At 61.0% G+C, this 27,832-nt stretch overlaps 3 protein-coding genes across 4 annotated transcripts; all 3 read right to left on the reverse strand.

Annotated features, from left to right (window-relative positions):
- Nucleotides 1-157: 157 nt before the first annotated feature.
- Nucleotides 158-1,383, reverse strand: PPP1R27 (protein phosphatase 1 regulatory subunit 27). The gene is made up of 3 exons (XM_025927727.2): nucleotides 1,056-1,383; nucleotides 820-970; nucleotides 158-501 (listed from the first exon to the last, which is right to left on the reverse strand). The coding sequence occupies exons 1-3, from the start codon at nucleotides 1,243-1,245 to the stop codon at nucleotides 378-380; spliced, it is 465 nt and encodes a 154-aa protein (XP_025783512.1). The 5' UTR covers nucleotides 1,246-1,383; the 3' UTR covers nucleotides 158-377.
- A 3,771-nt stretch (nucleotides 1,384-5,154) lies between these two features.
- Nucleotides 5,155-14,714, reverse strand: P4HB (prolyl 4-hydroxylase subunit beta). The gene is made up of 11 exons (XM_086688254.1): nucleotides 14,503-14,714; nucleotides 13,401-13,607; nucleotides 11,841-11,974; nucleotides 11,567-11,704; nucleotides 8,353-8,457; nucleotides 8,043-8,168; nucleotides 7,660-7,860; nucleotides 7,212-7,332; nucleotides 6,917-7,098; nucleotides 6,727-6,813; nucleotides 5,155-6,052 (listed from the first exon to the last, which is right to left on the reverse strand). Exons 1-11 carry the CDS (start codon nucleotides 14,651-14,653, stop codon nucleotides 5,972-5,974), a joined length of 1,533 nt encoding a protein of 510 aa, XP_086544380.1. The 5' UTR covers nucleotides 14,654-14,714; the 3' UTR covers nucleotides 5,155-5,971.
- A 5,770-nt stretch (nucleotides 14,715-20,484) lies between these two features.
- Nucleotides 20,485-23,472, reverse strand: ARHGDIA (Rho GDP dissociation inhibitor alpha). 2 transcript variants are annotated; one of them, XM_086688255.1, is made up of 6 exons: nucleotides 23,326-23,472; nucleotides 21,650-21,869; nucleotides 21,451-21,534; nucleotides 21,077-21,153; nucleotides 20,925-20,988; nucleotides 20,485-20,763 (listed from the first exon to the last, which is right to left on the reverse strand). In XM_086688255.1, exons 2-6 carry the CDS (start codon nucleotides 21,837-21,839, stop codon nucleotides 20,564-20,566), a joined length of 615 nt encoding a protein of 204 aa, XP_086544381.1. In that variant the 5' UTR covers nucleotides 21,840-21,869; nucleotides 23,326-23,472; the 3' UTR covers nucleotides 20,485-20,563. The 2 variants fall into 2 exon arrangements, with proteins under 2 accessions (XP_086544381.1, XP_086544382.1); XM_086688256.1 differs by lacking the exon at nucleotides 23,326-23,472 and adding an exon at nucleotides 22,389-22,838.
- Nucleotides 23,473-27,832: the final 4,360 nt, after the last annotated feature.

Below are 27,832 nucleotides of genomic sequence, written 5' to 3' on the forward strand. Positions count from 1 at the left end.
GAGACCTCAGACCCCGGAGCCCCGAGACGCTGGCTCCCTTCCCTGGCGCTCCCCCTGCACCCCCAAGCCTGGCGCTGGGATTGCAGGGCCCACTGACCACCGGAAGCGGGAGAACCGGGACGGCCCCGTGCCCAGTAATCAGGCTACCACCAGGGGCTGGGGAATGACGTTTATTGAAAAAGTAAAAAGTGTCACGATAAAAAAAAATTCACCTGGAGAAAAAGCCAGGCCAGAAGCGTGGGGGGTGGGGGTTGTGCCCAGGTACGGGCTCCTGGCCAGCTGCCGCCCCTACCGGTGGGGCAAGTCCTCGTACGTGGGGGAGGTGGGCACCCAACTTCTCTCCGGAGGGCCAGAGCCCTGGGAGGTCAGGGCTGGGCTCAGTCCATCCGAGTCCCTTGGAAGAGCTCCACCAGGTCCTTGAAGTCTGGGTCGATGAGGTCTGAAGGCAGGTCTCCATCGTCGTTGGCTGCGTCTCTGTCTGCCCCCAGGGAGATGAGGTACCTGGGGTGCAAAGGTTGTGGTGGGGGGAAGGCGGCCTGCAGGATGTTCACCCCAACCCCGGGGTAGCAGGCTGGAGTCCTGGCGTGCGCCTTTTTAAAAAAATGTTTCCAGGAAGGGTGAAGAGGAAGAAACTTTATCCTCCAGAAACAGTGGCTGACTTTTCTGGTTTGCTCTAGGGAAGGCAACAGGGTAGAAAGGAGATCCTAGAAGCTCTTAGGGCTCTTAGCTCTACTGCCAGGGCCGCCTTTCAGGGGACCACATCCTGGAGGCCACCTGAGGTCGGCATTTGGGATGAAGCCCCGGGCCTGGCCCTCTCACCTGGCTATGTCAGGGTACCCGTCGCTGCAGGCGATGTGCAGGGGCGTCCACCCAGTCTCGTCTCGCTGGTGAATGTCAGCTCCGTACTTGACCAGCAGCTTCACGCACTCCAGGTTTCCAGAGAGCACGGCTTCGTGCAGGGCGGCCAGGCCTGGGCAGGGCAGGGCAGGAGGGGTCAAAGCTGAGGTCTTCCCCCAACACCCCACAGACCCTCGGCTGGCCCCACAGGCGCTCACCTGAGGGGTGGATGGTGTCCAGGGTGACTTTCCGAGCCCGGATAAAGCGCCCTACCTGCTCCAGGTCACCCTGGCGGATGTGGTCTAAGAACAGGACGTCGTTAGGGAAACGCACGCTGCGATCGGCCAGCATCCGCCGGCGCCGATGTCGTGGGCTGTATCGGGCGTAGCGGCTGGTCCTGCTGGGCATCCTGGGGGCTGTGGTGGGTCCACCTTGCGGGGACCCTACTGCTCGGGAGAGGGACGTGTCCGGCCCGGATCAGACAACGCATACAGGCTCTTCCTGCGCCACCGCCGCCCCGTGCTCTCCTGTGATGAGGCCACCTCCCTCTTATATAGGGCCCGCAGTGCTATATAAAGCTGCGCAGTCATGCTCACACCGGGGGGGGGGGGGGGGGGGGCTGAAACAGAGCAGCTCTGCCCTGCACACAGGATCATGTTTAGTGGCTCGTCTTTCAGCCCACCTGTCGCTCTGCCCCGGCCAAAGGGGTCAGATCCTCCCTGGCCACTGCTGTCTGCCCCACAGCTGGGCCTAGAAGGTGCCTTACAGAGGGCAGGAGAAGGCACTAGAAGGACAGGACCCATAAGGACGGCAAGCGGGTACCAAGGTCATGGAGAGGGCCCGGGCATCTCCCACAGTCCTGGGAACTCAGGGAAAAGGCCCGAGGTCTGGTGGAGGTGGCTGCTCCCACCTCCTGAGAAGCAAGGGGCTGCCCACATCTGAGGAAGCACAGGGTCCTGACCATGCCAGCACAGGTCCAGCCCCACCCATGTGCCCCCCTGCCACCTGTCACCTTCCAGCTGGGCCTGCACCACCTTGCCCTCCCGCTGGGAACCTTCCCAGGTTAGAATGTAAATAAATGCCTCTGCTTCCACTAGCCCATCCCACCCTGCCCACCAGGTAGCCCTCCCCACACCGCCCTCATTTCCTTCTAGCCCCGTGCCCTCCACCCCCATTTCCTCTGCCTCCAGACTCCTGCCTCTAACTGCCAAGGACACACATGCTCACGCCTGAGGGAGCATTCAGTCTGCTCCCCTCGGAAGGGCCGTCACGGCCCGGGTGGCATACGCACTCTGCCTGGTCGGGGCTTCCCTGTAAGAACGTAACCAGTGCAATGCATCGAAGATGCCCAGCAGGCTGGGCCGGCGCTAGCAGTCCACCGCAGCAGCCTGTGTCCAGGGGTGGCCGAGACTTTGGTGGGGAGAAGAGCCAGTGGAAATGAGCCTTGCACACAGGAGCAGAGCTGGGCCAGGAGCTCACGGGGTCGGGGGCGGGGGGGCAGCGCCCGCAGCACGTGCTGTTGGCTAGCTGGGTGTGTTTGGGCTGCTGTAACAAAGTGCCAGACTGGGGGCTGAAACAAACTTTATTTCCGGGGCACCCGTGTGGCTCAGTCAGTTAAGCGGCCGACTTCGGCTCAGGTCACGATCTCATGGACACCTGAGTTCGAACCCCCACATCTGGCTCTGTGCTGACAGCTCAGAGTCTGGAGCCTGCTTCGGATTCTGTGTCTCCCTCTGTTGCTCTGCTCTGTGTCACTCGGTCTCTCAAAAATAAACAAACATTGAAAAACAAAACAAAATTTTATTTCCTCATGGTTTTAGAGACGGGAAGTCCAAGATGAAGGTGTCAGCAGGACTGGTTCCTTCTGAGGGAGAATCCAGGCCCCCTCCTGGCTGCTGGTGTCTGTCTTTGTTCCCTGGCTTGTAGAGACATCACCCCATCTCTGCCTTCATGTTCACACGGCCTTGCCCCTGTGTGTGCCTGTGTCCAAATTTATAAGGTCACCAGTCCTTGGATTAGGGGCCGCCCTACTCCGGAATGACCTCGTCTTGTGCGACCACATCTATGACAACTGTATTTCCAAATTAGATCACATTCTGAGGTCCCGGGGGTTGGCACTTCAACTTAGGAATATTGGAGGATGCAGTTCAAGCCATGACATTGGCGAGAAGCCCCCGGGGAGTCTCTGGAGTCCTGAGTAAGGACAGAACCAAGGCTGACTGGCACTCTTCTTGGGGGTGGGGCCGGCCACCTGGTCACCAGCAGCCTTGCATCACCAGGCTGGTCTCCATCCAACAGAACCAAATCAACAAATGCATTTAACACCCTCTAGGTGCAAAGCCTTGGGGCCAAATGCTGTGGAGAAATGGGGCACCGCCTAAGACGGACTCCCGGCCCTGACAAGGTTTTTCTCAGCTGGTCTCAGAGCCCCTACCTGCTGGCCGGGCCTGGCCACCATGGAACCCTCCTCCCCGGCCAGGCCCTGCAGGGCCCCCAATCCAGGGGTGGTGCCTGGGGTTCCTGAGCTCCAGGGCTCCCAGGACGGTGCTGGGTGATCTTAACTCCTAGTCACCTGGGAGGAGTCAGTATACTTCCTTCTGGCGTGTTTACAGGAGAAAACTTTCCTTTGATGTGAAGATGGCCTGTTCTGGTGTCGTGGAAAGTTCTGTCTGCCCTCCCTGCTCAGGGGATCAAATGAAAGAAGGCTTTATGAAGCTGCCACCCAGGCCTTCCCGAGAGTGGCCAGGCCTCGGGCTGGAGACAGGCCCCGTCCTACTGAGGTGAGCTGAGAGCTTGGGGGTTTTGGCTTTTGGGTTTCAGCTTGGGCCAGAGAAGGGACTGGTGCCCAAAGCACCCCCCCCCCCATTCACAACAGACTCCCCTGAAAGGTATTTAATGTGCTTTTAATTCTTACGTGGGCACTGGAGCCGTCCTCTAAACCGTGGGCCTGGCCTGAAGCGTCTCACTTTGGAACCTTTTGTCAGAAGCTGGCTGTGAGCGTCTCACCTAAGAATGTTGGTTGGCAAACCCTAACTACCTGTAACCACATCAGAACCACACCTGTATTCATGTGGCTTTCTTCCTGATGCCCGTGTGAACCTGCGATCTGGCTTATACGATGTTAGGTTTCTACCTTCTAGAGGAATAAAGCAAACCAAAACATTTAATGCAAAAAGCCCACTTTGAAAAGTCCGAGGAGTGCGACTAGTGGTGCTTTTTATCCAGCAGAAAACAGGAGCCAGAGAGCCCATTGGGAGACTGGGTGCAGGGCCCACTGTACAGCCTGTCCCTGCCGGCAGGCTCTGAGGCCTGAGGACCTGGGGGGGCAGGCGGGGGAGGGGTGTCTGGTGCACCAGGGCAGTAACTTCCTGCCACCTGGAGAGAGAAGTGAAGGAGGGCAGGGGAGAGGAAGAGAGGGAGATTGGGACGCCCGGGCTGCTAAGCCTTAACTGACCACCCTGAGTGTGCAAAATTGCCTGCTAATCCAGCAGCCCGGCCAGGTTTTGGACTCCACCCCCACAGCCTCCCAGCAAATCCAGGCCCTGGAATGTGCTAATCAGCTGCCTCTGCAAAAGGGGAAAGGTACGGGTGATTCACCGCCGCTCCCAGGAGCACATGACACCGTGCTCCCGCCCGGTCCCAGCTCTCCACGCGGAGGGGCCTGGCTCTGGCGCAGTTGGGTCCACAGGGTCACCCACACCGGTCGCTGGGGCAGGGAGCACAGGATTGGACCCCGCCTCCCCCTCCCCCCGTGGCAGCCTCACTCCCTGCCGGGTTTCCTCCTCTGGAGGCTGGAGGCCATGCGCCCCCTGGGGGAGCAGCTCCCATCTTGGAGGGCAGGGCCGCCGTCCTCCCACTGAAGCTGAACGGCGCCAGCTCACCTTTCCGCGGCTAAGCGTCTCGTTGTGCCAGCAGGACGGAGGCACCGCACACCTGAACCCAGGAGCGGACCAGCTGGAAAGCTGCTGGCACAGGCCACCCGAGACTGGAGAACGGGGGAAGGAAGCCCAGCTATGGGCAGCGCTCAGCGCGGGCCACTGGGCTGGGGAGGCAGCACAGGGGTCTGGTCGGCGCTGCCCAGAGTGCTCACACCGGGTGCTCCCTGCCCGCTGGCTGGCTGTGGACCGTTCGCCTGGGGGGGGGGGGGGGGCGCGGGAGCAGCGCCTCCACCTGGTGACCTGCAGGCGGTCACCACCTCGGGCTGACAACCCAAGAGACTCCTGTGGCTCCCGTGTTGGCGCCACGTGCCAAGAAAGGCCCTGGCGAGAGGCCCCACCCGAGCCCAGGCCCAGGAGGGACCGTAGAGCAGAGACGAGAGGTAGTAAAATTTCAATTTTATTTGGCCAATGTGTTCAATTCCAATATTGTGGTAGAAATGCCTGAAAACTGTCAACGTTTGGTTCGGCTCAAGCACGCCTGACCGTTTCCCAGCCTGGAAATGGGAGGTTCTGCCTGGCACGGGCCTCAGGTTACCCTGGAAGTCACAGAATGGGGGGCCTGGCTCGGGAAGGATGGGGGGCTGCCCGGGGCTCGGCCGGCACCCACCACCCCTCCAGGCGCAGAAGGCCCCCTGCCTTCCCCACCGTGCCAAAGCGTCCATTTAACCAAACGCCGGGAGAACCACGCTCAGCCACGGCAACACCGGCACGTGGAGAGTGGCTGTCCAGGCCGGCCGGGCCCCTCCCCGAGCAGGGGACAGGAGTCTCCGGGGAGCCACGGCCAGAGTGGAACAGACACCCTGACGTCCAAAAATGTCTAAAAATCCCACCGATGGCATGTTCAAAAGTGACAGTATAAACCTAACAGGAAGGAGGCTTCACCTGCCCGAGATTCCAAGACATTTTAACGAGCACTTTGGACAAAACCACGTACGAAAAAGTACATCACGATTTAAAAAAAAATGGCCCAGAAGATGGGCTGGCCTGGAGATAAATCCCTTTCCAAAGATTGAAAAGCAAAGGGTGATGGGTTTCGATTTACACGTGTGTTAGAATGAAGTGTTGCTTCAGAAAGTTCCCTGCATTTCCGATGGACGTTCCCTCCTTCCGGGGAGGGGCCCCAGCTTCCGGAGGCCGAGCCGCTGGGTGTGCGGCCATGAGGTGCCGTGTCTGGGCGCCAGGGTCTGGCCTCCGTGTCACAGTTCGTCCTTCACAGCTTTCTGATCGTCATCTTCCTCCAGGTCAGGCTCTTCCGCCTCTTCCAGATCTTCCAGGTCCTGGGGCGCAGCAGGAAGAGGGAGGGAAGCAAGCACATGGGTCAGGAGGGACCAGGAGGGACCGGGAGGGAGTGGGAGGGACCAGGAAGGACGGGGCGGGGCCTCGGTCAGCCAGACACTGGCTGGCCCTTTGGGCAGAAGCAGCCAACTGTCGGCTCTCAGAGCTTCTGCCCGTAAGACGGTGCAAGGGGAGCCCGGGAGCCCAGCCTCCAGGGTTTGTGGGGCCGCCGACAGCCCGACGACCATACCCCACTGAGCTGACCACTGCCCTGGCCCCCGCCCCCACACCGCCCTGCCCTCTGGCCTGGGCACAGACCAGCCTCCACTCTCCCCAGCCGCCCACGGCTGCACGGACAGGCCCAAGCTGGTGTCCGGCAGGACGCCTCAGCCAGCGGCTGGGGAGGAGCATCCGGGTCCAGCGCAGTAGGGAGCCTCACGGGACGAGTAAATCTCTTAAGCAAATATCAGCATTTAAAGGCCCCTCTCGGGCAATCTGTACAGCATGTTCATCAGGTAGGATGGCTCTGCGGGGCACAGTGAGGGCTTCCCGGCAGCCCCCCAGCCCCCCAGCCCGGGTCCCCGTGCCTGCCTCAAGTGGCGCCCACGGAAGCCTGTCCCACGGACTACAGGGTGTGACCCAGAGGCTGGCCGGGTGGAACCAACGTGCCACTTACATCGTCGTCTCCGGCCCCGTCCTGCCCACCGCTCTCCAAGAACTTCTTAAAACCGTCTAGCGTCCGCTCCCCGTTGTAATCAATGACCTGGGGCGGGGAGAGGGGGAGCGAGAATGTGAATCAGGGAGCCGGTCCCGCGCTCCCCGGCCCTGCCCCCCTTCCTCCCCCAGCCCCCCGCCGGGAGGCACACCGCTCTGTCGGCGCCGGCTGGGAAGAACTTCAGTGTGGGGAAGCTGTGCACTTTCACGGCCTCCACCTCGTTAGCCGTCGAATCCATCTTGGCGATGACGACGTTTTCGTGGTCCTTGTACGTCTCTCCCAGCTTGTCCCAGATGGGGGCCAACTGTTTGCAGTGCCCACACCACGGGGCATCTGGAAGAGAGCAGCGGAGTCCCCACCTTGGGCCGAGGAGCCGCTTTCTGCCCACCCCCGGCCCGCTGGCCCTCATGGGGGACACGCGCACGAGCGGAAGAGGCTCCACTTACAGAATTCCACAAAGACGTTCTTTTTCTCATCAAAAGCAACTTCTTCGAAGTTTTTCCCGACCAGCACTTTGACGGGCTGCTTGTCCCAGTCTTCGGGCAGCTCCTGGCTCATCAGGTGGGGCTGGAGGGCAGGCAGAGCAGGGTCAGGGATGGCTCAAGACCCCACTGGCCCCCGGGACCCCCACCCCGGCCTGAGACACACAGGGAACAGAGCTGCTCACGGAGCCTCGGGAGAGGGCCGAGCCCACGGGGTCGGGGCTGCTCTGTGCTCCCCAAGCAGTGGGACCACCGCGTCTCTCCCCAAGCATCTTCACGCCATCTGGGGCCCCGTCCACAGGAGTCCACGCTCAGCTCGGACACCTTCCAGATGCAGCCGCAGGGAGCCCGGGACCCCAAAGGCCGAGAGGCCGGCGCGGGCCGGCTCCATCTCGGGATGTGGCTCCCCCACCTTGATCTTGCCCTCCAGGAAGCGGTGGCAGAACTCTTCAATCTTCGCCGCCGTCAGCTCGTCCGACTCCGGCTTGTACTTGGTCATCTCCTCCTCCAGGGTGATGAGGCGCACGGCGGGGCACTCCTCCTTCTTGAGGCCGAAGAACTCCAGGATCCGCTGGTTGTCCGTGTGGTCGCTGTCGATGAAGATGAACAGAATCTAGGGGAGAAGCGGCAGGTGAGGCGGGGGGGCCACAGGCAGCTTCCGCTCCCCTGCCTGGCTGCTTCCCGCCACGCACACTGTGCAGACTCGCACCGCCACGGCCTGGCCCTCCCAGAGGGACCCGGGAGCCGCAGAGAGCCCCGGGCCACCCTGCAGCCTGAGTCACTTGAGCCGCTCACCTTCCCCTTGAAGCGCTCGGCGGCCTTCTTGAAGTTGCTCAGTTTGCTCTCATAGTCAGACACGCTCTTGGGCAGGAATAGCAGGATGTGAGTCTTGATTTCACCTCCGAAAATCTTCGGGGCTGTCTGTGATGTAAACAGAGGTTATTGGGTCTGAGCCACGAACTAAGCCATTTACACAGAACATTCTCTCAACGGCTGCAATGCCACCGCTGCAACGATCTGTACATGGGGGTTCCCGGGGTCGGGACCCCACGACCCTCCCACACCGCCCTGCCCTCAGGGCGCAGGACCCACAGGAGAGCCGCACCTGCTCAGTGAACTCGATGACCAGCGGCAGCTGGTTGTGCTTGATGAAGTCCAACAGCTTGTCTTTGGTGATGTCACCCTCGAAGTTGTTCCGGCCTTCGTCAAACTGTGGGCACAGAGAGGGCTGCGAGAACCTCGGTCCTCCCAAAGCCTCCCATGCCGCCCCCCCCACCGCCCCCAGAGCCCAGGTTCGGCCCGGCACAGCAACCCGGAGTTGCGATAGCAGAAGCCACAGGCCTCTGTCCACCGAACAGAGCCGGATGAGGGCTGCAGACAGCAGCCTCTTCCGGGCACTGAGCCACAGCGACACCAAGGGGAGAGTGTGGGGCCCTTCCGGGGCAGCTGCAATTTCGTACTCTTGCTCAGAACACACGTTCTCCCGAATGTGCTATGCCCTCAGATCAGAGCAGAGTGACAAGGGACGTCCCGACAGACTGACATCAGCCAGGTCTGCCCTCCACAAGGTGGAGGCTAGAAACCAGCAGAAACCGAACACACTCACCACTCAAATGCAGTTGTCTGGGAAAAACTAACTTTCACAAGAGCTTCTGATTACACGTAACTGTTACTTAGACGGACGAGTTCTTATTTAAGTAGGCTCCATGCCCAATGTGGGGCTTGAACACACAACCCTGAGATCAAGAGTCACTCACTCTACCGACGGAGCCAGCCAGACACCCTAGATGGTTAGGGTCTTAGAAACATTTCTCGGTTCTGATTCCTGACCTGGTAAAAATCAATAGATAGAATCCACAACAACAGAATCTCTTTGGGATCCCCAGTAATATCTAAGAGTTTCAGAGGTCCTGAGGCCCCGAAGCTGGAAGGCTGTTGCTATAGACCAGAGAGGCCCACGGGCAGCCGTGCAGCAAAGCTGCAGCCCTGGCTCTGGGTGGAGCACAGAGACCACTCCCAGCACAAAAACGATGCTGCTTCTACACCTGTTCACACGAGCATCTCATCCTTCCCTCTGAACTCTCGAATGAGTCCCACAGAGAGAAACTACTCACCTTTTCTTCCCAGTCATTTCCAGTTACACTTCCCCAAAGGAACTTCCAGAAAAGCAGGTGGCCACTCCCTGCTCCCGCCAACATCACATTACAGCCTGACCTTCATTCAGCTCAACTATGACACAGGCTGCTAAAGTTAGACCAGATCGAGGGCCGGGTGCCAGGGGCCACGAGCACAGCACCCCCAGGAAAAGCTGAAGCCTGCTCTCTCTTCCCCAAACCCAAGGAGAAGAGGGGAAAGGGGATGAAAAGCCAAGGCCAGGGGGCCCGGCTCCACCAGGCATGCTCCTGAGCCCCTACCAGGGGCACACAGGCCCCCCACTGCTCCAGAACCGTACCGCCAGCCCCTCCGAGCAGTGAGCGGTGTGCCCAGTTTCATGCCCAGAGGCCCAAAGAACAGAGTTGCCGCACGCACCTGTCTTGAGATACAATCTTTTTAGTAATGGGGTCACGTCACGCTACAGTCCCCCTCTACTTCAGTAAAAAGCACACAACCAGCCTTCATTCAGCCAGGGACAGTAGTGAAGCCCGGCCCCGTCAGGCCACAATGACAAACATCCCCAAAAGGCGCAACACTGCAGGCAGCGGAGGACAGGCCCAGCCCGACACCTACTCCTACCCCGCAGTTTCAGGAAAGAAAAGCAAAGTAACCACCAGGACGAATAAAGACACAGAATAGCTCTCAAACCAGAAGTCCAACTGCCAGTGACCCATGACCCAAGCCACCATCCGAGCCCCCATCCTTCCCAGCAAGTGGCCTGCCCTGTCCCACTAGGGAGGTGCCTGACTCAGTGAGGCTGCCCACAGTGGCCCCTGGACAGACCCAACACACTGCAAGAAATGGGATCGAACAACCTAGAGAAAAGGGAGTAAGAAAGACCGAGGAAACAAGCATGATGGAGAAAACGGGGGCCGGCCCAACAGAGCCGGGAGGGGCCAGACTTGAGCCTCCTCCTTCTCGTCCGTACGACGGTCTGTGACTGCAGCTGGGACCCATACTGACCCACGCGGCACAAAGTCCCCGGGGTCCTGCCAGGCCTCTGCTCGAGGCTGCCCCCCAACTGGCACCAGACCCAAGGGGTCACGTCACCCAGGCCGCGCCCGGTGCCGAAGACAACGGGGAGCCGAGGCCGGAGGACGCGTGAGAACTGGTGCTCTGGATTTTCAGGAGGTAGGAAAGCACGGTGTGGACGCGGGATGGCACATGGTCTCGGCGGTCTCTGAGACACCCGCCCCCTCCGTCAGCCTCAACCTCAGGACCCAGGACTCTGGCCACCCGCAGAGGCCCATCCCACCCAGGCCCCCCATGGGGGCCTCATAGCCCCTCCGTTCCCTCGCGGGGGGGCGGGCGCTACGAGGATCTGGAATTGTTTTGAGGAAAGCAAGACTACAGAAACACTGGAGTGGCAAGGACGCTGGAACAGAGCCACCCGGAGCCACCTTGGCGTCCCCAGTCCTCAGGAGTACAGCCGGGAGACCCCCTCACCCCTCCCTGCCAGCCCCTGGCAAGGTGCCAGATGCGGCAGTTTCTACACAAGGTTACCTGTCTTCAGTCACTCGGCCCAGATGCCCTACACGTGGGGCGCACACGCACGACGGCCTTAGACCAGAAGCCGGCGACCTTTCTGACCACGGGGTTTCCTGCTTTGCTGGGGTTCCAAACCCGCCCTCTTCCCACCAGGACAAAACAGGAGCGAAAGGCCCGATCCTCATCCCCGAAGACCCGCCTCCTGCCCCCTGCCCCTCCCCTGATTTCTGCCCTCCTCTGCCTGCCACCCGCACGGCCTCCATTTGCAGGGATCAAAAAGTTGAGCAAACAGGAGTGTCGGTCGCACGGCACCATCGACGTAACTGATGCCTCATACGAAGAATCACGCGCTTAGAAAAGGTTAAGGCGGCAGACCTTCCCGAATATTTTGCGTTTTCTTTTTTTCGGCAACACTAAACGCTCCAGAGCAGCTCTGCCTTCATCAAACACGGCCCTGGAGCTGCCACTCGAGCCGGAACAACGGGCCCACAGCGCAAAGTCTGAAGGCCACTGTCTGAGTGGCTCCTATGGTCTGACGTTGCCAACAGGCCCCCGATAAGTCCGGCTGGCGGTCCAGCGCCGCCCGGGCAAGGTTCTCAGGGGCTGGAAGTGATAAGGAGAGCAGCCCCCCCGCGGTGTCTCCATGCCCTGGGCGGGGCTGCTGGAGGGCCACTCACCTTCTTGAAGAGCACAACCCCATCCTTGTCCAGCTGGTATTTGGAGAACACGTCGCTGTTGGACGTGATCCCAAAAGGTATGTCATCGATGGCCTCCGCTGCCAGCAGGAACTGCTTGGCAAAGTCCGACTCCACATCCTACAGAGAAGCAGCAGAGGTGGCCACTCAGCCAAGCACCGAGGGTCCCGCCCGGGCCGCCAGCAGGACAGACAGGCAGTACCCAGACCACAGGGAACCTTTCCCCGACAACGGGGCGCAGTGCCGAAGCCTCTACCTTGAAGAAGCCGATGACAGTCACTTCGCTGGACTCCAGCAAGGCCTCCGCGGCGGCCCTGTCGGGCAGCGTGCTGGCGGCGGGGCCGGTGCGTTTCTTCAGCCAGTTCACGATGTCCTCAGCTTCTCTGCCAGCTGCACCCAAATACAGGCGGGTTCCACTGAAAACCAGGGCCCACCCTCCCTGCCCCTCTGAGCTCTCGGCCAAGACCGGGGCTCAACACTCTCCTTCCAGAAGAGGAACCTTGTCTACGCGCCTGTGCAAATCCTAGCGCTAAGAGCACTATTCTGTCTCTTGAGAAACCGGGACTGGGTGTGAAGCAGGGGAGACGCAGCGGCTGCCCCCAGGGTAGCAGAATCACGCCGCCGCCCCCTCCTCTAAGCCCTCTGCACTTTCTACATCCCTTGACGCTTAAATTCATCAAACACACACTTTCCCCCAGCGGCCTCACTCTAGGCTCCGTCATAATTAAAGATGTGGTAGAATTCAAAAAAAAATAAGATAAAAAAAGGCTGCTTGGTAAATCAGCTCAACCCCTGCCTTCCCCGAGCTCTAGCTGGCCTGGGACATGCAGGCCGCTCAGGGGTCCCTGTCCTCGGCCTGGCCCTCCCACATGCCTCCCAGACCAGCAAAATGAGAGGGATCAGGCTCCTGCACGCCACCCAGAGCTGACAAACCGAAAAGGTAGAAGCCTGCTCCTCCTAGGACTGAGGCCAAGGAGGGCCTTCCTCCCCTCAAAGCATCTGGCCACCTGGCCCGGCACGAGGAGGGTGCGAGGCTCACGCTTAGAAGGACTCTCCTAAGTGACAACGAGATGCTGACTCATCAGTTCCAGGTGGAGTTAGGAGCAGCTGTCTCATTCACCAAACCTAAGCGCGAGCGATGGGACCGTGGGAACTCTGCACTTCCTGTCCTGAGAGCGAACCCAGGCAAACGTGTGAACAACAAAATAGCAGCCTAGTAAGAACACCAGAGCCGCAGACGTCAGAGTCAACGAGGCTGCTCGAGAGCATTCTGACAGAAGAGCCACAGAACCGGTTCTGTGGACAAAAGTCTCTCCTCTTGTCCCGGTACCTACCAGGCTACAAAGGGGCCCAGGCCCCAGGAGGCAGCCTGAGGGGCCGGGCCTTGCATTTGAGCTCTGCCAGGACAGGTGAGTGACGCCAGCCTGTCACCCAGTGGCTCTCAGCCTCTGCCCTTGCCCTGGGGAAGGCCCTGGGCACTTGGCTTGGCACACCAGACAGTCCCAAATCGCTACACCTGTTGCTCCAAGTGGGCCCGAGGGCCCCAGCCTTCCTCCTCTCACTGGTCAACCTCAGGACAAGCCTCAGCTTGCCACCCGCCCCGGAAGGATGTCCCTCTCTACCTGAAGCACTCTTCGGGGATGGGAGCACTTTCCTCACGAGAGCGTCAGAGGCTGACCTCGACCGAGAATCCAGTCTGAGACCAGGTTCCCCGCCTTGCCTCTGAAAGCGGGCCTCCCCACCACTCAGGTCTCTCCCAAAGGCTGCAGGCACACCCCTGTCTGCAGGGAAGAGAAGGGCGGTGCGGCAACCACACCTGTGTACTCTCTGGGGGCAGCGGTGTCTCCGTTCTTGAAGAACTTGATTGTAGGGTAGCCACGCACACCATACTGCTGAGCCAGATCGGACTCCTCGGTGGCATCTACCTTTGCCAGTCTGATCTCCGAGCCTTCCGCCTTCAGCCTGCCAGCTGCTTTGGCATACTCGGGGGCCAGAGCCTTGCAGTGGCCACACCACGGCGCATCTGGAAGAGAAACGGATGCTGGGAAGCAGCGTCGACCAAGTTCCGCCGCTTCCCCCACCTTCTCCTGGCACTTCCTTCCATAAAAATCTTATCTACTCACCAAGATAACCCCCCTGAACCCACAGGGCTGAGCTGATAGCTCGACGCTCTTGGGCAATATTGGTACAGAGGCCACGAACGACAAACTGACACCAGACCCCAAGCTGCTTGGCACGGGACAAACGATGGGTGACTTCCCATCATCTGCAGGCAGTGAGGACGGTCACGTCTCTGGGATCTCCCAGAAAACTCGAGAAGCCAGCACCTGGCACCTGTACGCTCAGCAAGACCCAGTCGTGAATGTGCAACGCACACCTGTGCACACCTGCCCCAAGACTCCCACTTAAAAGTGACTCTTTGCCAGCTCAGGTTAGCAGCTCTGGCGGGCTGGAGCTTTCCACCCCAAGTAGTGCTTACACACTTATAAACACAGACGGCGGTGCTGAGTCTGGGTGACAGCACTGCTAAAGCGAGCGGTATGGGGTTGAAGGTGGGGCGCTCTGGGATCAGTCCTGGGGGGCGGTCAGGGGGCTGGACCCCGGCGTGCTCCTCTGTATTGGTGGCAGCTCACACAAGGCTAACGGAGGGCCCCTGCCATGTGGACGTAAGGCACAAAGCATGTCCTGGCTGTCGGCCTGCGGCCAGCCTTGGGACCCGGCTCAAGCAGGAGGGATGCCCCCAGGACGTGGGCAGCGCGGGGACGCCGACAGCAGCTCTTCGCGCCGCACCAGCCCGGGACTGCGCCTCCTGAGGGGGGGCTGGATGCTGACAGCCCCGGAGACCCCCGCCCGTCCCGCCGGCCCCCCCGCGTCCCCGCCCCGCCACGGCGAGGCCCGGCCAGGCCGGCGGCACTCACAGAACTCCACCAGCAGGTACTTGTGGGCCGCCAGCGCCTCCTCGAAGTTGCCCTTGTGCAGCACCAGGACGTGGTCCTCCTCCTCCGGAGCGGCGGCGCCCGCGCGCGTCAGCACGGCCAGGGCCAGGCAGAGCAGAACGCGGCGCAGCATGTCGGCAGCGGGCGCGGCGCTTCGGTTGGCGCCGCCGGGACAGCGAGGCCACGAGAGCGCGCGCCGGCCGCCCCGCCCCTATAAGCCCGGCCGCCGCCGCGCGCGCGCCCGCCTGCGCCCACTCTCGATTGGCTGGCGGGCTCCGGGGCCCACCTCCAAAGCGTTCGCATTGGCTGACCGTTCTGGCCCCCGACCCCGGATTCGAAATCGCCGTGGGGGCTTCCCTCGCCCTCGCCCGAGATTGGCCGAGGAGCTCGCGCTCGCACTCTACCCGGTTTTTTCATTGGCTCCCCATGGAGAACTTTCTCTCCCTCGACTTGTGACTGGTGGCTTTCTCCTACACCTTCCGCGGGTCTGGAATGGCTGCTACCTTCGAAGGCCAGGATCTGCGGCTCCTGATTGGCCAAGAGATACGCGCACGCCCGCGCGATCCGTCGTCAAACGTGGCAGTAGGGCGGAGCTCCCGAGTGAAGGGCGGAGCTGCGTCTGCGCCTCTGAAACCCTTCGTGTTGCATTCTGATTGGACGGCTTGTCCTTAACTGACACCGCCCCCCCCCCCCCAGCTCTGCGAGTCGGAAGGCGAGCCTTCGCAACTTCCGGTGCGCGTGAGGGTCGGGCGGTGCGTGCCGCGAGCCCAGCACCGCTGGGCTGGCGGGGCTGGCGGGGCCGGCGGGGCCGGCGGGGCTCGGCCGTCCCGGGCGCTGCCGGCGGCGGGTCGGGGCGCGGAGGCGGCGCGCAGGTGGCGCGGGGGACGCCGAGGCCGAACGTGATACGGCCGGAAGGCCCGCGAGGAGGCCCACCAGAACGGGCGCAGGAAGAGGGAGGTTGGGCCGCTGCAGCTGAGGGTCCAAAAGCGGGGGACTCGGGGTCCCGGGGGAGGCCGACTCGGGGGGCCGCGCACCTGCCTCCCCGGCGGCTGCCGATTCCTGCTGGCTGTCTGCGAGCCATCCCGGGCCCCCGGGCGCTGCCCTCCGCGGCGGTGACCACCTGCCACCGAAGCGACGGGAACTCCCGTAACTTTTTTATATTCAGATGTTGCGTTGGTATTTTGTATACGTTGGGCTAAATTAAAACGTTTGACTAGCTTCTAGAAATTTTAAAAATATCGGTTGTGGCTCCCACCCTATTTTTGTTGGACGGCGCTGCTCTAGACTGACCCGCCGTCCCTTTCCGTCACTGCTCAAAGCCTCTGCCACCACGTCTGCCTTTCCCTGGCAGCCCGCCCCACCCCCACCCCTGGAACAGACCGTTTGTCTCCAGGAAACCTTCCTCTTCATTTGTATTCGCTTCCTCCGTTGCGAAACGCCACCACCAGTAGCTTTGAGACTTCTCATCAATTTAATAACATGGCAGGAAGAAGAGAAACACGCCCACGTTAAATGTACACGTTGGCTGTAATAACATCCTCATTTCAGAAATGGTAGGTAAGACAGAAAAAAACATGCTTTCGTGCTTTTGAGAGTTCACATTTGTCGAGTGGTTGCTTTTGGAGGGGAGGGCATGTGTTCCTGTCTCTCCTGTGTGGGGCTGCCTGAACTGGCGTATGCACTCCTGAAGGTCAAGGCCATGTTCTCTGCTCTTCCCCCAGTGCCAGGGGAGCAAGGTTCACAGAGGTGCTTGTACCTGCTGGCATCCGTGTCTTCACAGGGACGACTTGACAGGAGCTGGGACTTTGGGCATAGAAAGGCGGTGAACGTGTGCCTGGCAGGTGCCGGCCTGCGCCCCAGCTAGGGGGGCATGGGGTGGGGGAAGCCCTGGCCTGGGGCTTCAACAGATGAATGACAGCTCTTCCTAACAATTGCGAGCGGAGTCCTCCCCCTCTGCTCTCTGGGTATGGGTGGGGATTGCCTCATTGCTGCACTATCTCCTAACGTTTTTATGATTGCCACAACCCTTATTTTACAGACCGCGGGGCCTGATATAAGGGTTATTTGTATCCTGTCCAGATTTCGGAAGCGCTCGTGAGACCAGGGTTTAGGTGCCTAAAGAGTGAGGTTTGAGTTTCTTCTGCTGGGGACAGTGAAGAGATATAGATACCACGACGATGAGTTTGTGCCAGCACGGAGGCAGCTTCGCCCCAGAGCATACAGTCCCGACAAAGATGAGAACGCTGGGATCAAGGGGAGAGTAAAGCAGACAAGGGTGCAACGGCCGCGAATGAGCCTCACTCTGGCTGAGTCGACCTCCATGGCTGCAGCTGAGGGCGGCCGAAACGCACCTTGATGCGGGTGACTGGCCTCTGGCCTGACCCAGGCACAGTATTCCGATACCTCAGCCACACCAACGTGCCTTCGCCTCGGGATGCCTTTGCTCATCTTGAATTGGCCTCACGTACCAACCCGTGCAGGAGCAGCAGAGCGGGGGTCTCAGCTGGAAGGAGGCCTGGTTTGGGGGAGGCCTGAGACTCCCTGTTTCTGTGGGGTTGGTCCCGGAACACAGGCTGGTTGACTGAACGCCTCCGCAGGCCTCAGCTTTGAGGGGAGGGCCGGCTCGGTCTCATTCTTCCTAAGACCCTCTCACATACCTTCCAAAATCAGCTCCAGAGAGAGGCAGTGGGGCGTGTTCACCTTGTGCCCCAGGCCCTGGGCCGGAATGTGCCCTGGGAGGTTGGTGCCCCACCTGCCCCGGTGGCTGTGTCTCTGGGGGGCCCACACAACTACAGGACATCCTCCAGGCGTCGCATTCCCGGAGAAGTTGCCCATTAAATAGCAGATGTTTTGATAAATACCATTCTCAAAAGCAGAGTTCTCAGAATAAAACTGCCTTGCAATGCGTGATAGGGTTGGAAGGAGGGATAGGGTCGGATAGGGTGTGTCGAGGGAATCACGGCAGGTTCATGGACACCCCAGAAGTGCTCACTGGGCCACTGAAATCTGACTAGGTTCCCGATCAGGCGTTATCCCGCGGTCCTCTTCCTGTGCATGCTGGGGACGAGGTGGTGAGCATGCCCCCGGGGTGGGGACTGCAGGCGTCCTGATCGTGGAGTGGGACTGCACGGGAGCATGAAGATTATCCTAAACCACAGTATTTGGTGATCAGTCACATCAGGGGTCCTGACCTGGTGACCACGGCACCCTCCTCAGTGGAAGGGAGGGCCCATCTTGGAGTGGATGAGGAGGTGGCAGCTTGGGGATTTCTGGGGGACGTGGAAGAGGACGGAAGGGAAGAGGGCCACAGACACTGGCTCCCAGACTGTAGACAGGTTCAGGGTGGAACCAGGAGGGTCAGATTAGACTTGGGACCCAAGAGCCACGTCCTGCAGGCACCACCCTGTGTTGCCCCTCAGCGGGGGCAGGGGACAAAGTCCTGGGGATTGGCAGTGTGCCTGTACAACTGGGCACTCTGGGTCCTGAGTTCACATGTCTAGTAAAGCTGGAGAAACCCAAGAGCAAAAGTACTAGGCCTTCTGGCCTGACAGCCTCAGAAGGCCCTGGCCCAGGGCGCTGCTGACGGCACAGGATTTCCCTGGGTTTAGAGGTTTGCACTGGACCTTTCAGGAAGTGTACTGGGAGAGGGGAGGTGGTGGCCCCAGCGCTATGGACTGACTGAGATGGGGCTTTCTGCCTCTGGGGGTGGGGATGAGCACCAGAGGCAGCCGCGTCCGGTTTCGTGAGAAAGGCCTCAGAGCCCGGAACTGGTCTCACTGCGGCTCCCTGCCCGAGCCTGTCCCACCAGGCCTGTCTTGGGGCTGCACGGCTCTGGCTCTGGGAGAGGTGGGTTAGGGTCTTTAACCCTGTGGAATCAAGAACTGGGGCCCAGGCTGCTTCCTGCCTGGGCTCTTGGGTCTGTGTCTGGGCAGGAAGTGCCATTTCCTCATGCCATCGAGCATGGGGCCCCCATAAGGAGGGTTGAGGCAGTGACCAGCCCTGTAGGAGCTGTCCTGGCACGGGCATGTGGCCCAGCCCAGCTGGCGATAAGCTGCCCGCTGAGCACACTGTGCTGGAAGCAATGGAAAGAGGGGCAGGCCGCCTTAGGTGTGGCCAGTAGAGGCTCCAGGAGAGCAGTCCCGCGTCCCCACTGTGTGGCACCTGACCGCTTTTGTAACCCACGTGGGCCAGGTAAGAGGGTGTCTGGAGCTTAGGTTGCCCGCCCGCCCTTTCCTCATCCTGGGGTTGGGGAGGGGCGTCAAGGTTACTGAGTGCCCTGGGGGTGGTGCTTGGAGAGGAGGCAGGACCATCCTCCTCTCCACTCCCCACCCCCCCCCAGGCCCGGCAGAGGCCTCGCCGGTCCCCGGGATTGGCTGTTACTCAGGACTCTCCTCCTGGCACTTTTGCACCTTAGGCAGCGAGGGTCCTCTAGTCTCCAGTCTACCCCCGCTTCACCCTTTCCACCCTTGGACCGCTGATCCTGCCTCTTCCTGCAGCCCACAGCACCGACTCCCCCCTCCCCCCCCAGCACTACCGGAGGGCAGCAGGGCCCCTCACATCCCCTACTTGCATGTCTCGCCTGCCGCACAGGCCTCAAACCTCCAGCGAGGCTCCCCTTCTTCAGGGTTGGGGCATTTCCCGAGGAGCCGGTGCTCTAGACCCCAAGACGGGCCTACCGCGCCCCCTCCACTGCCCCAAATCAGGGGGAGCTTGGGCACTTTGGGGACTCCGGTTCCTCACCCACAGTGAACCCTGGCCGCTCGACATTAGTATGAAAGTGGTCACAGAAGCAGCGGCCACCACCCAGGGAAAAGGCATTCCTGCTGTCTTCCTGCCCCCGCCCGCCAGGAGACAAGCAGCGCACACCCTGGCTCCTTTGGGGGAGTTTATTTCCCGGTCAGAAAAGGAGAAGCAGGTTCAGGCTCCTGGGCGTTCTAGGCCCCGTCCTGACGGGGGGGGGGGGGGGGGGGCACGGGGAAGGTAGGGGAGGGGAGGCACAGGGGAGGGGCTCCGACTGTGCGCGCTTGGTCCCACGGTTGTCCTGGCTGGGTGTGGGGAGGGCCTGCCGGGGACGGTGGCACCGAGCCTGGGGGCAGAGGTGGCAGGCCAGGGGGCCCAGAGGACGGCACATACGGAGGCAATAAATACTGACGGGCCAGGCACGCGACCCCGGGCCGGTAGGCCCGGGTGGGACACATAAGGCTCGGCCGCTGGCTCTGTCCGGCGAGGGCTGTCTGCTGGGGCCGTGGGCTCCGGCGCCGCCCACCGGGACAAAGAAGGCAGAGGCGTGAGGACACCCGGCCTCCCGGATGGGAACGGAGGCAGCTTCAGTTTTGGCAATTTGGCTTTCCCAGAGCCCCTGGAGCCGTCCCCACAGCCCTGGCCGGGGGAGGGGGCCGGCTAGGCCCTGGCGGGCAGGGGAGCAGCAGCACATCCCACACACTTCCCGGGGCCACGGGGATCGCAGATGGGGCGGGGACCGGGGAGACCACATGCTCATGCAGACACGGGGGGGGGGGGGGGGGGGGGGGGTTAGAGGTTAGTGACGGCCCCCACAGCACACGTTCCACATGTTAAGGCATCATGGTTAGACGGTTACTGACAGCGATGGATGAACTGACCGGGGACAGGTGAAAGCAGGAGGGTGGCCGGCCCCCAAGAGGCCTCCAATCATGCACCCCACCCCACCCCCGAAGAACAGGATTCAGGGCAACTGCCAAGGCCACGAGGTTCCCTTGGAAAAGCCGGGGCCTCAAGTCGGGTTAGGACAAGTGGGAGGGAACCTGAAGGGGTATGGAAAGGGAGGTGGAGGCCTGAGGTGCAGGCTCCCTCCCCTCTCTACCCCCCCAGCGCAGGCAGAAGCAGCAAGGCGAGGCCGCCGAGGAGGAGGAGGAGGAGGAGGCCGGGGGGCCCGCGGGCGGGTGGGGGGAGGGGGGGCAGGCCTGTCAGCACTTTGGTAGGGGGTTGGGATGGGGTGGGGGCGGTGGGGGTGGGGCACGTCAGACAGGTCCGTCCGTCTGTCCGAAGGCCCGCCCCCCGGGGCTCAGTCCTTCCAGTCCTTCTTGATGGTGAGGCTCCACTCCCACGACAGGTGGTCGGTCTTGTCGTCGTCTGTGAAGCGGGACTTGATGTTGTAGCTGCCTCGAGCCAGCATGCCCTTGGGCGCCTCCTCCATGGGCGTCAGAAACTCGTACTCCTCTGCCCGGGGCCCGTAGCTCCCCACCATGTAGTCGGTCTTGTCAACTGCGCGTAGGAAACGCACAGGTCACCAGCGCCGCCCGCCTCCACCTGAGGCCCGGGACGCACACCGCTTCCTTCCTCTCCCTGCTGATCCCCGCGCCCTGGGCGGCCGCCTCCACCTGCCCCTTCCCACGGGCCAGCCAGGTGGCGCTCGCCTCACTCACTCTTGACGCCTTTCCTGTACGTGTGCTGGATGTACTTCATGCCGGACACGATCTCCCGGTTCACCTGCAGGGACACAACCCCGACACGGCTCGGTGGGGCTCTCCAGGCCCAACTCCTCCCAGCACCCCCCGCCCCCCAGCGTCTGCCTTACTCGGAAAGAAATTTTTATCCGGTACTCCACGCCCTCCTTCAGCACAAAGGACTGCTTCTTGAAGCTCTCCAGATCACCTGTGCCGAGGAAGAAGCTTGTACTGAAAGGCTCGGCTACAGGAAGCTGCTCTGACCTCAGCATGTCCCCCGTCTGCAGCTGCAGGGCACCCCTTCCGCTCCCACCCTTACCCAGGCGGCCCCAGGTAGCCCCACCCAGGACCCAGGCCTCTCCAAAGTCAGAGTCCACAAACACTTCCTGGCTGCACTTCGCCGGCCCCCCACAAGAGGGCACCAGCATTCCAAAAGCCTATTTTCAGCAGAGCCCGCAAGGTGCTGGGCGGCCTGGGCCGCAGAGGACCCCTGGATGCCACTCACCTGTCAGGTCCAGCTCCAGGGGGCCGGGGGCTGTGCTACACACCAGGGTCAGGCGGGTCACAACGACATTGGGGACGTTGGGGTCTGCGGAGTGAGAGCAGGTTAAAGCTCTACCCCGCTGGTGACTCGCAGGATGGGGGAGGCAGCAGAAACCCCAAAGTGACAGGTGTCCCTCTCAGCACTGCCTCGGCCCACTTACCAGCGGACACAGCTACACGGCCCAACAGGGCCTCTTTGTACTTGCGCAGACTCTCGTCATCCTTGTCCAGCTCCTGGATCTCCTGGATACTCTTCTGGGCGGGGGGCTTGTAGTTGACCGAGTGCTCGTCCTCCTCATTCTCGGCTGCAATCTGTGCTAGCTGCTCAGCTGTGGGCTCCTGCTCGGCCATGCTCACTTACTCTAACTGGGTCTGGCACACCTGTGGGCAGGGACAGGGCTGTGGCAGCCTGAAGGGACCCACAGTGTCCACCTCTTCTGCCCCTCAGCGAGCCCCACAGCCAGCACAAGTTCGCTGTTGAAAAACCTCTGCCGGTAACCAGGCTCTATATTTGGACCCCGGGGGATAGTTGCCTTCTGGAAGAAAGCAGCTCCTAGCAGAGCTCTGCAAAAGGCCCAGACACAGACTCCTAAGGCCCAGAGGGAACCACACTCCTTGCCCTGCCCACCTCGGGGACCTGCTGGGACGGTCTGGACAGGGCACCCAGAACTAAGTGGGGCCTGGAGCCCGCTCCTCAGGGAGACCTGGCATACCTCTCCCACCCTGGGGGAAGAGACAGACCACCAGGCCCAATTGACAGGGCCCCTGCGGGGTCACTTCTAAAGTCCTGCTGTTCTTTTGGAGCTGCCTAGACCCTCTCCCCAAGGGACACCTCCTCCTGGGTCTCCCTGACCAAGCACACTCTTTCGGCCTTGTTCTAACAGTGAAGCAAGGCTTCACCCTGCAAACGCAGGGCTCTCCTGGAGCTCAGACGACCCGGCCAGCCTGAGTCCCACAGGTGGGTCCCAAAAGTCATGAGGAACCCTAACCATCGGCTAATGTTCTTTCCAACTGTGAGGGTTTGTGACCTGCCTATGCTTTCAGGACCCTCGTTCTGGACCCTGGCCCAGAAGAGCCTGGGACAGCGCTGTGAGACCAAGGAGCAGTGCATGAGGCTGGCTTCAGTTAGGGATCCCCATCGCACCCCGCTAGAATCTGAGAAGTAGCGGAAACCACTCAAGTCCTTCTGGGCGGTAAGGGAAGTGGGCCACAGCCGGGTCAGCACTAGACCTCAGGTTGCCCTAGAATGGTCAACGCCTCTCCCCACGGGACCAGCCTAGCAGCCCGGAGCTGCCCGAGCAGCAGACTTCACAAAGGGCCGCTGGGAACCCCGAGCCGGCCGGCCGGGCGGGCGGCCGGCCGCCACTGGTGGGGTGGGGCCCGCCCGCTTTTCCAGGCCTCACGGCCGCTTCCTCTTAAATTCCTCTAAAATGCTCACGCCCTAACGCCACCCAAGTGCGGCCGCGGGCGACAGGCTCCTCGGAGTGCGATGGCCGCGGCCCACACTTCCTTCCGCGGGGCCCCGCAATCTGGGCGGGCAGGCGCGCCGCGCAGGGTGGGGTGCTCGGGAACCGGGCAGGGGCGCGGTGCCCACGCTTCCCTGGCCGGGTGCCGGGCCCACCACCCCCGGGGAGGGGGCGCCGGGCCCGGGTCCAGCCGGCGCGCATCGGCGGGGAGGGGGCGCCGCGAGACTCGGGCGGCGGCCCCAAAGGAGGCCCGCACCGGCCCGCGCCCACCCCCGGCGGGCGGCGCGAACAAAGGCGCCGCACCCCCAGCCCCCGCGGCGCCCCCTCCCCAGCCCCGCCCCGCCCCGCCCGCCGCCGCCGCCGCCGCTCACCGGAGGCTCGACCGCGCCGCTCTCACGCTCCCTCCCGCACGGAATGACGAACGTCGCCGCCCCACCCGCGCGCGCCCGGCCCGCCACTTCCGGGGTCACGCGACTTCCGCTCGCGCCGGACGGCGGCGGAGGGCGCATGCGCGCGCGCGGGCTGCCGGGAGCGCGCCGCCACCATCTTGTGGAGCCGGCCTCGTGGGCGCGTCCCGCGAGGGCGGGGCCGCCTGGGCGCTTCGCGCCCTTCGCTGCCGCTGTTTTCCGGCCCGGGGCGGTCCTCGGGGTTCGGCCGCTCACCGTGGGCACGGGACAGTGTCGCAGCCTCCCGTGCGCCTTCCCCCGGCGCCCGTCCGTCGTGACATGTCCACGAGGTGCCGCGCGGGGGCGAGCCGGCGCTGTCGCCCCACCCCCGGCCGTGGACGCGCGCCCCGAGCCCCCGTGCCGCACGGCCGGCGCCGCGGGAGGGAGTTCGATTCGGAGGCTCCCGGCGTGCGCGGTCCGCCGCCCCGGACGGAAGCGGGCCGGTGTCCGAGGCTGGCCGCGCGCCGGGTCGAGGGACAGTTCGTAGCAGCGGGAGGGACCTCGTGAAGCGCGAGGCCTTCTCGCGGGGCCCGAGTCCCTGAAGGACCCCCTCATCGGGGGCGCGGCCCCCGCCGTCGCCCCCTCCCGACCCGCGAGGCCAGGCGGGGAACCCATGCGCGGGGGGGGGGGGGGGGGGGGGGGGGGGCGCGGTTTCGGCCGCGAACTTAATGCAAAACACTAACCTTCGTTATCTTTTGGAGATTCTCTCCTATTTGAGGAACATTTGCGAATTTTGTGTAACTTAAGAGTCGCGCTGGCGGCTCCTTGTGCAGAGAGTTGAGCTGCCCCGAAGCAGAGCCTTCTGCGGCTCCCTGTCATTGGAGACCCAGGGTACCACAGACCACTGTCCCGCACTGCTGGGTGGCTGGGTGAGGAGAGCGCTGCCCTCAGGTCACCCAAGTGCTTAAAAACAAAAGCAGAAAACCCTAGTGTGGAAAATTCCAAACGTACATCTTGTTAGCAAACCCGTGTGAGAACGTGCCCTGGAATTTAGCAGCCGCACACGCTTATTCTAGGGTTTCTGAGGATCAGGGCGCGGCTGAGCAGGTGCTCTGGCCCCCGCCTCTCAGGAGGCTGCAGTCCAGCACGTGCTGCGACCAGGAGGCCCAGTTCCTCGTGGCTTGGGGAGTTAGTGCCCTGTCACCCGCAGCTCCCGGCTGTGCACAGGGCTGCTCCCGGGTGAGGCCTCGGAGACGGACAGATGGACAGAGAGCAGGCGCAAGGGAGCCGGCAAGCACTCCAGACGCAGCCGCGGCGTCTCTTAGAAGCAAGGTCACTTCTGCCCTATTCTGGTCACACGGGCCTGCCCTAGTGCAGTGTGGGAGGGGACCACCACGTGCACCAAAGTGGAAGGAATGGGGTTGTGAAGCCAGTGGGCCCGCTGCCTGGCTTCAGTCGTTTTCACCCATGCCCTCCCCTCCTCCCCTCACATGCAGCCAATTTGAAGCGAACCTCAGAGGTTATTTCCACCATAAATATGTCAGCACTTCTTGTGGTTTTGTTTTGAGAGAGAGCGTGAGCGAGGGGCAGAGAGAGAGGGAGAGAGAGAATCCCGAAGCAGGGCTTGGGCTCACCCGATGGGGGCCTTGAACTCACAAGCTGTGAGACCGTGACCCGAACCAAAGGTGGATGCTTAACCGCCTTGAGCCCGGCGCCCTATTTCAGCACGTATTTACTTCGAAGGAAAAAGATCCTTGGTGGGGGCAAACAGTAGCCGTGGTGCCACTGTTTCACCTGTCCCACGTCTCTGCTGCTGTGGATGGAACCACTCCGAAGCGGAGCGGTTTGGAGCAGCGGTTTACAGTTCTCTGAGTTCGGTGGGCTGGGTGAGCTCAGCGGGAGCTCTGCTGCAGCGGCAGCCGGGTCGGGTCCCTGCCGGGGCCAAACAAGGCCGGGCCGCCTAAGACAGAGCCACCGTGTAGTGCCCCGCCGAGGCTGCCGGCCAAGGCCGCTCCACACGACTCCTGTGGGATTTGGGCAGCCGGACCCCAAGAACCAATGTTCTGAAAGGACCGCCCACGAGTCTTCGTGTGAACCCACTGGGAAGTGCCAGAACCAAACTTCTGCGGCCTTCCGCCGGTCAAGCCCGAGACTTGAGCCAGCCTAGGTTCAAGGGCAGGGAGTTAGACTCCATCTCTCTCAATGGGAAGAAAAGCAAAGAACGCGTGGCCTCTGATCCAGCCACAGTGATCCCCATCCCCCTCTGCTAAGACACTGCCTCCCAGCACCCCCAAATGTCTCATCCTACTCTGGCTTCAGCTCAGGGCACAGGTGAGAGGGCACAGGTGTGGTTTCTCTTCATCTGAAACCTGGGGCTCGCGACCCGGAAGACCTGCCCCACAGCGCCCCACGAACCACCCATCTCGCCCTGACCTTCGCAGTCCGCGAGCGTGAGATAAAATGGTGTTTGCTTTACGCTAAGTTCTGGGTAATCTCTCACAGAGCAGTTCGCACCTGGAATACCAACCAGGAAAAGTTAACGACGGTCCTAAACAGAATTAAAGATCCAAATGGTATTTTCCTTGATTACATCGTGAGTTCTTTCACGTTTTATTTGAACCTGAATCGAAGTTACGTGCGTTGCAGTTAGCGATACGTTAATGTCTCGGTCGATAGAATCATCCTCTCTCTGCTCCATGTGGTGTCGTGTTGAAGGATCCCGGGGTCCCATACAGTCTCCCGTGGCTGAGACCCGGCTGGTGGCCCCACACCACCGCCCTGACCAGTCCCTGTCCTCCGTCCTTCTTGTGGGGTGCAGTTCAAACCTGTGGGAACCAGACCCCTTCAGATGTGATGTGGCGCATACTTCGCACCGTCACAAGGGAGCAGTGACACTATTTTGAACCTTTTATCAAGTTAGCAAAGAGAGGCGCCCGAGTGACTCGGTCGGTCGGTCGAGTGTCCGACTCTTGACTTGGCTCCGGTCGTGATCTCATGGTTCATGGCATCCAGCTCCGCATTGGGCTTTTGCTGACAGCGTGGAGCATCCTTGGGATTCTCTCTCTCTCTCTCTCTCTCTCTCTCCCCACCTCCCTCAAGCTTGCTCTCGCACGCTCTCTCAAAATAAATGAACGTTAAAAAAAAAAAAAGACAAATTAGCAAAGGACCTAAGGGATGTGAACACCCGGTATAACAGCCTGGCCATACCTGACCCGGGGGTGGCTGGTGGGGCTGGAAGCCTGCTGTGAAAATAAACCTTACACCTTAGCGTAACCTTCAGGTGGTTTGGCTCAGCAAACAACATTTTTTGTAATCTTAAAGCTTACTTATTTATTTTGAGAGAGAGCGTGCGTTCATTCGAGCACGAGCAGGGGAGGGGCAGAGAAAGAGGGAGAGAGAGAATCCTGAGCAGGCCCCACGCCAGCAGCACCGAGTCTGACGCTGGGTTCAAACTCACGAACGAACCATGAGCTCATAACCTGAGCTGAGGTCAAGAGTCAGACACGTAGCTGACTGTGAGACACCCAGGCCCCCCAATCACATTGAAAAACCTACCCCGAGGAAATCACAGGGGGTGTGAGCAGAGGTTTGGGTACAAGACGGTTGGTTACTGCAGCATTTGTACGGCAGCAAACATATCCGTAAAAGGGATCGAAAGGCATGGTCCAGTTGCAGAAATGTCCCTGAATGGCCACGTGTAACAGGAATATCTACGTGGTAATTCATAAATACTAATACATAGTAATTAAAAAATCCTCTGAATTAAAACTTTTCATGATTTAAATAAAAATGGTTAATAACATAGAAAGGTAAACCAATTTTTACAGCTTTTTAAAAATGTTTATTTACTTATTTTGAGAGAGAGAAGGAGGAGCAGAGAGAGAGAGAGAGAGAATCTCAAGCAGGTTCCACACTGTCAGCGCAGAGCCTGATATGGGGCTGCAACTCACAAACCGTGAGATCATGACCTGAGCTGAAACCAAGAGTTGGTCACTCAACCGACTGAGCCACCTAGGTGCCCCTACAGCTTTTTTTTTCCCAAATGTTTATTTATTTATTTTGAGAGAGAGAGAGAGAGAGCAGGAGAGGGACAGAGAGAGAGGGAGAGAGCGAATTCCAAGCAGGCTTAGCGGACATTGCAGACCCAACTCGGGGGCTCGAACTCACAAACCGTGAGACCATGACCCGAGCCGAAACCAAGAGCTGGTTGCCTAACGCGCCGAACCACCCAGGTGCCTTGTTTACAACTTTATGGAGGTATAATTGACAAAATCCACCCATGGACAGTTTATCATTCAATTATTTTTTGGTAAATTTGTCGGGTTGAATAAACATCATTACAGACTTTACCTTGAGCTCTTTGTCACTGATGCGTGCCCCCACCGTCACTCCCAGACCCTGGCACCTCTGTCCTGCTTCCTGTACCTATATATTTGCCTTTCCTGAACATTTCATGTCAGTGACATTATACAACGAATGGTCCTACGGTGTC

This window comes from Puma concolor, chromosome E1 (genome assembly GCF_028749965.1).
Source record: "Puma concolor isolate L17-30 chromosome E1, mPumCon1.1.hap2, whole genome shotgun sequence".
Classification (NCBI taxonomy): Eukaryota; Metazoa; Chordata; class Mammalia; order Carnivora; family Felidae; genus Puma; species Puma concolor.

Bases quoted from the DNA above. Each gene is read 5' to 3' on its own strand.
- ARHGDIA (XM_086688255.1), bottom strand. From the start codon at position 21,839: ATGGCCGAGCAGGAGCCCACAGCTGAGCAGCTAGCACAGATTGCAGCC. The intron at 21,154-21,450 runs GTGAGTGGCATC...TCCTCGGCACAG, and splicing joins CCTGGAGCTGGACCTGACAG to GTGATCTGGAGAGCTTCAAG. The intron at 20,989-21,076 runs GTAAGGCAGACG...GTGTCCCTGCAG, and splicing joins GGATAAAAATTTCTTTCCGA to GTGAACCGGGAGATCGTGTC.
- P4HB (XM_086688254.1), bottom strand. From the start codon at position 14,653: ATGCTGCGCCGCGTTCTGCTCTGCCTGGCCCTGGCCGTGCTGACGCGC. The intron at 11,975-13,400 runs GTGTGGTTGCCG...ATTTGGGTGCAG, and splicing joins TGCCCCCAGAGAGTACACAG to CTGGCAGAGAAGCTGAGGAC. The intron at 11,705-11,840 runs GTAGAGGCTTCG...GCTTCTCTGTAG, and splicing joins CTGTCATCGGCTTCTTCAAG to GATGTGGAGTCGGACTTTGC.
- PPP1R27 (XM_025927727.2), bottom strand. From the start codon at position 1,245: ATGCCCAGCAGGACCAGCCGCTACGCCCGATACAGCCCACGACATCGG. The intron at 971-1,055 runs GTGAGCGCCTGT...TGCCCTGCCCAG, and splicing joins GGACACCATCCACCCCTCAG to GCCTGGCCGCCCTGCACGAA. The intron at 502-819 runs GTGAGAGGGCCA...TTTGCACCCCAG, and splicing joins GGGTACCCTGACATAGCCAG to GTACCTCATCTCCCTGGGGG.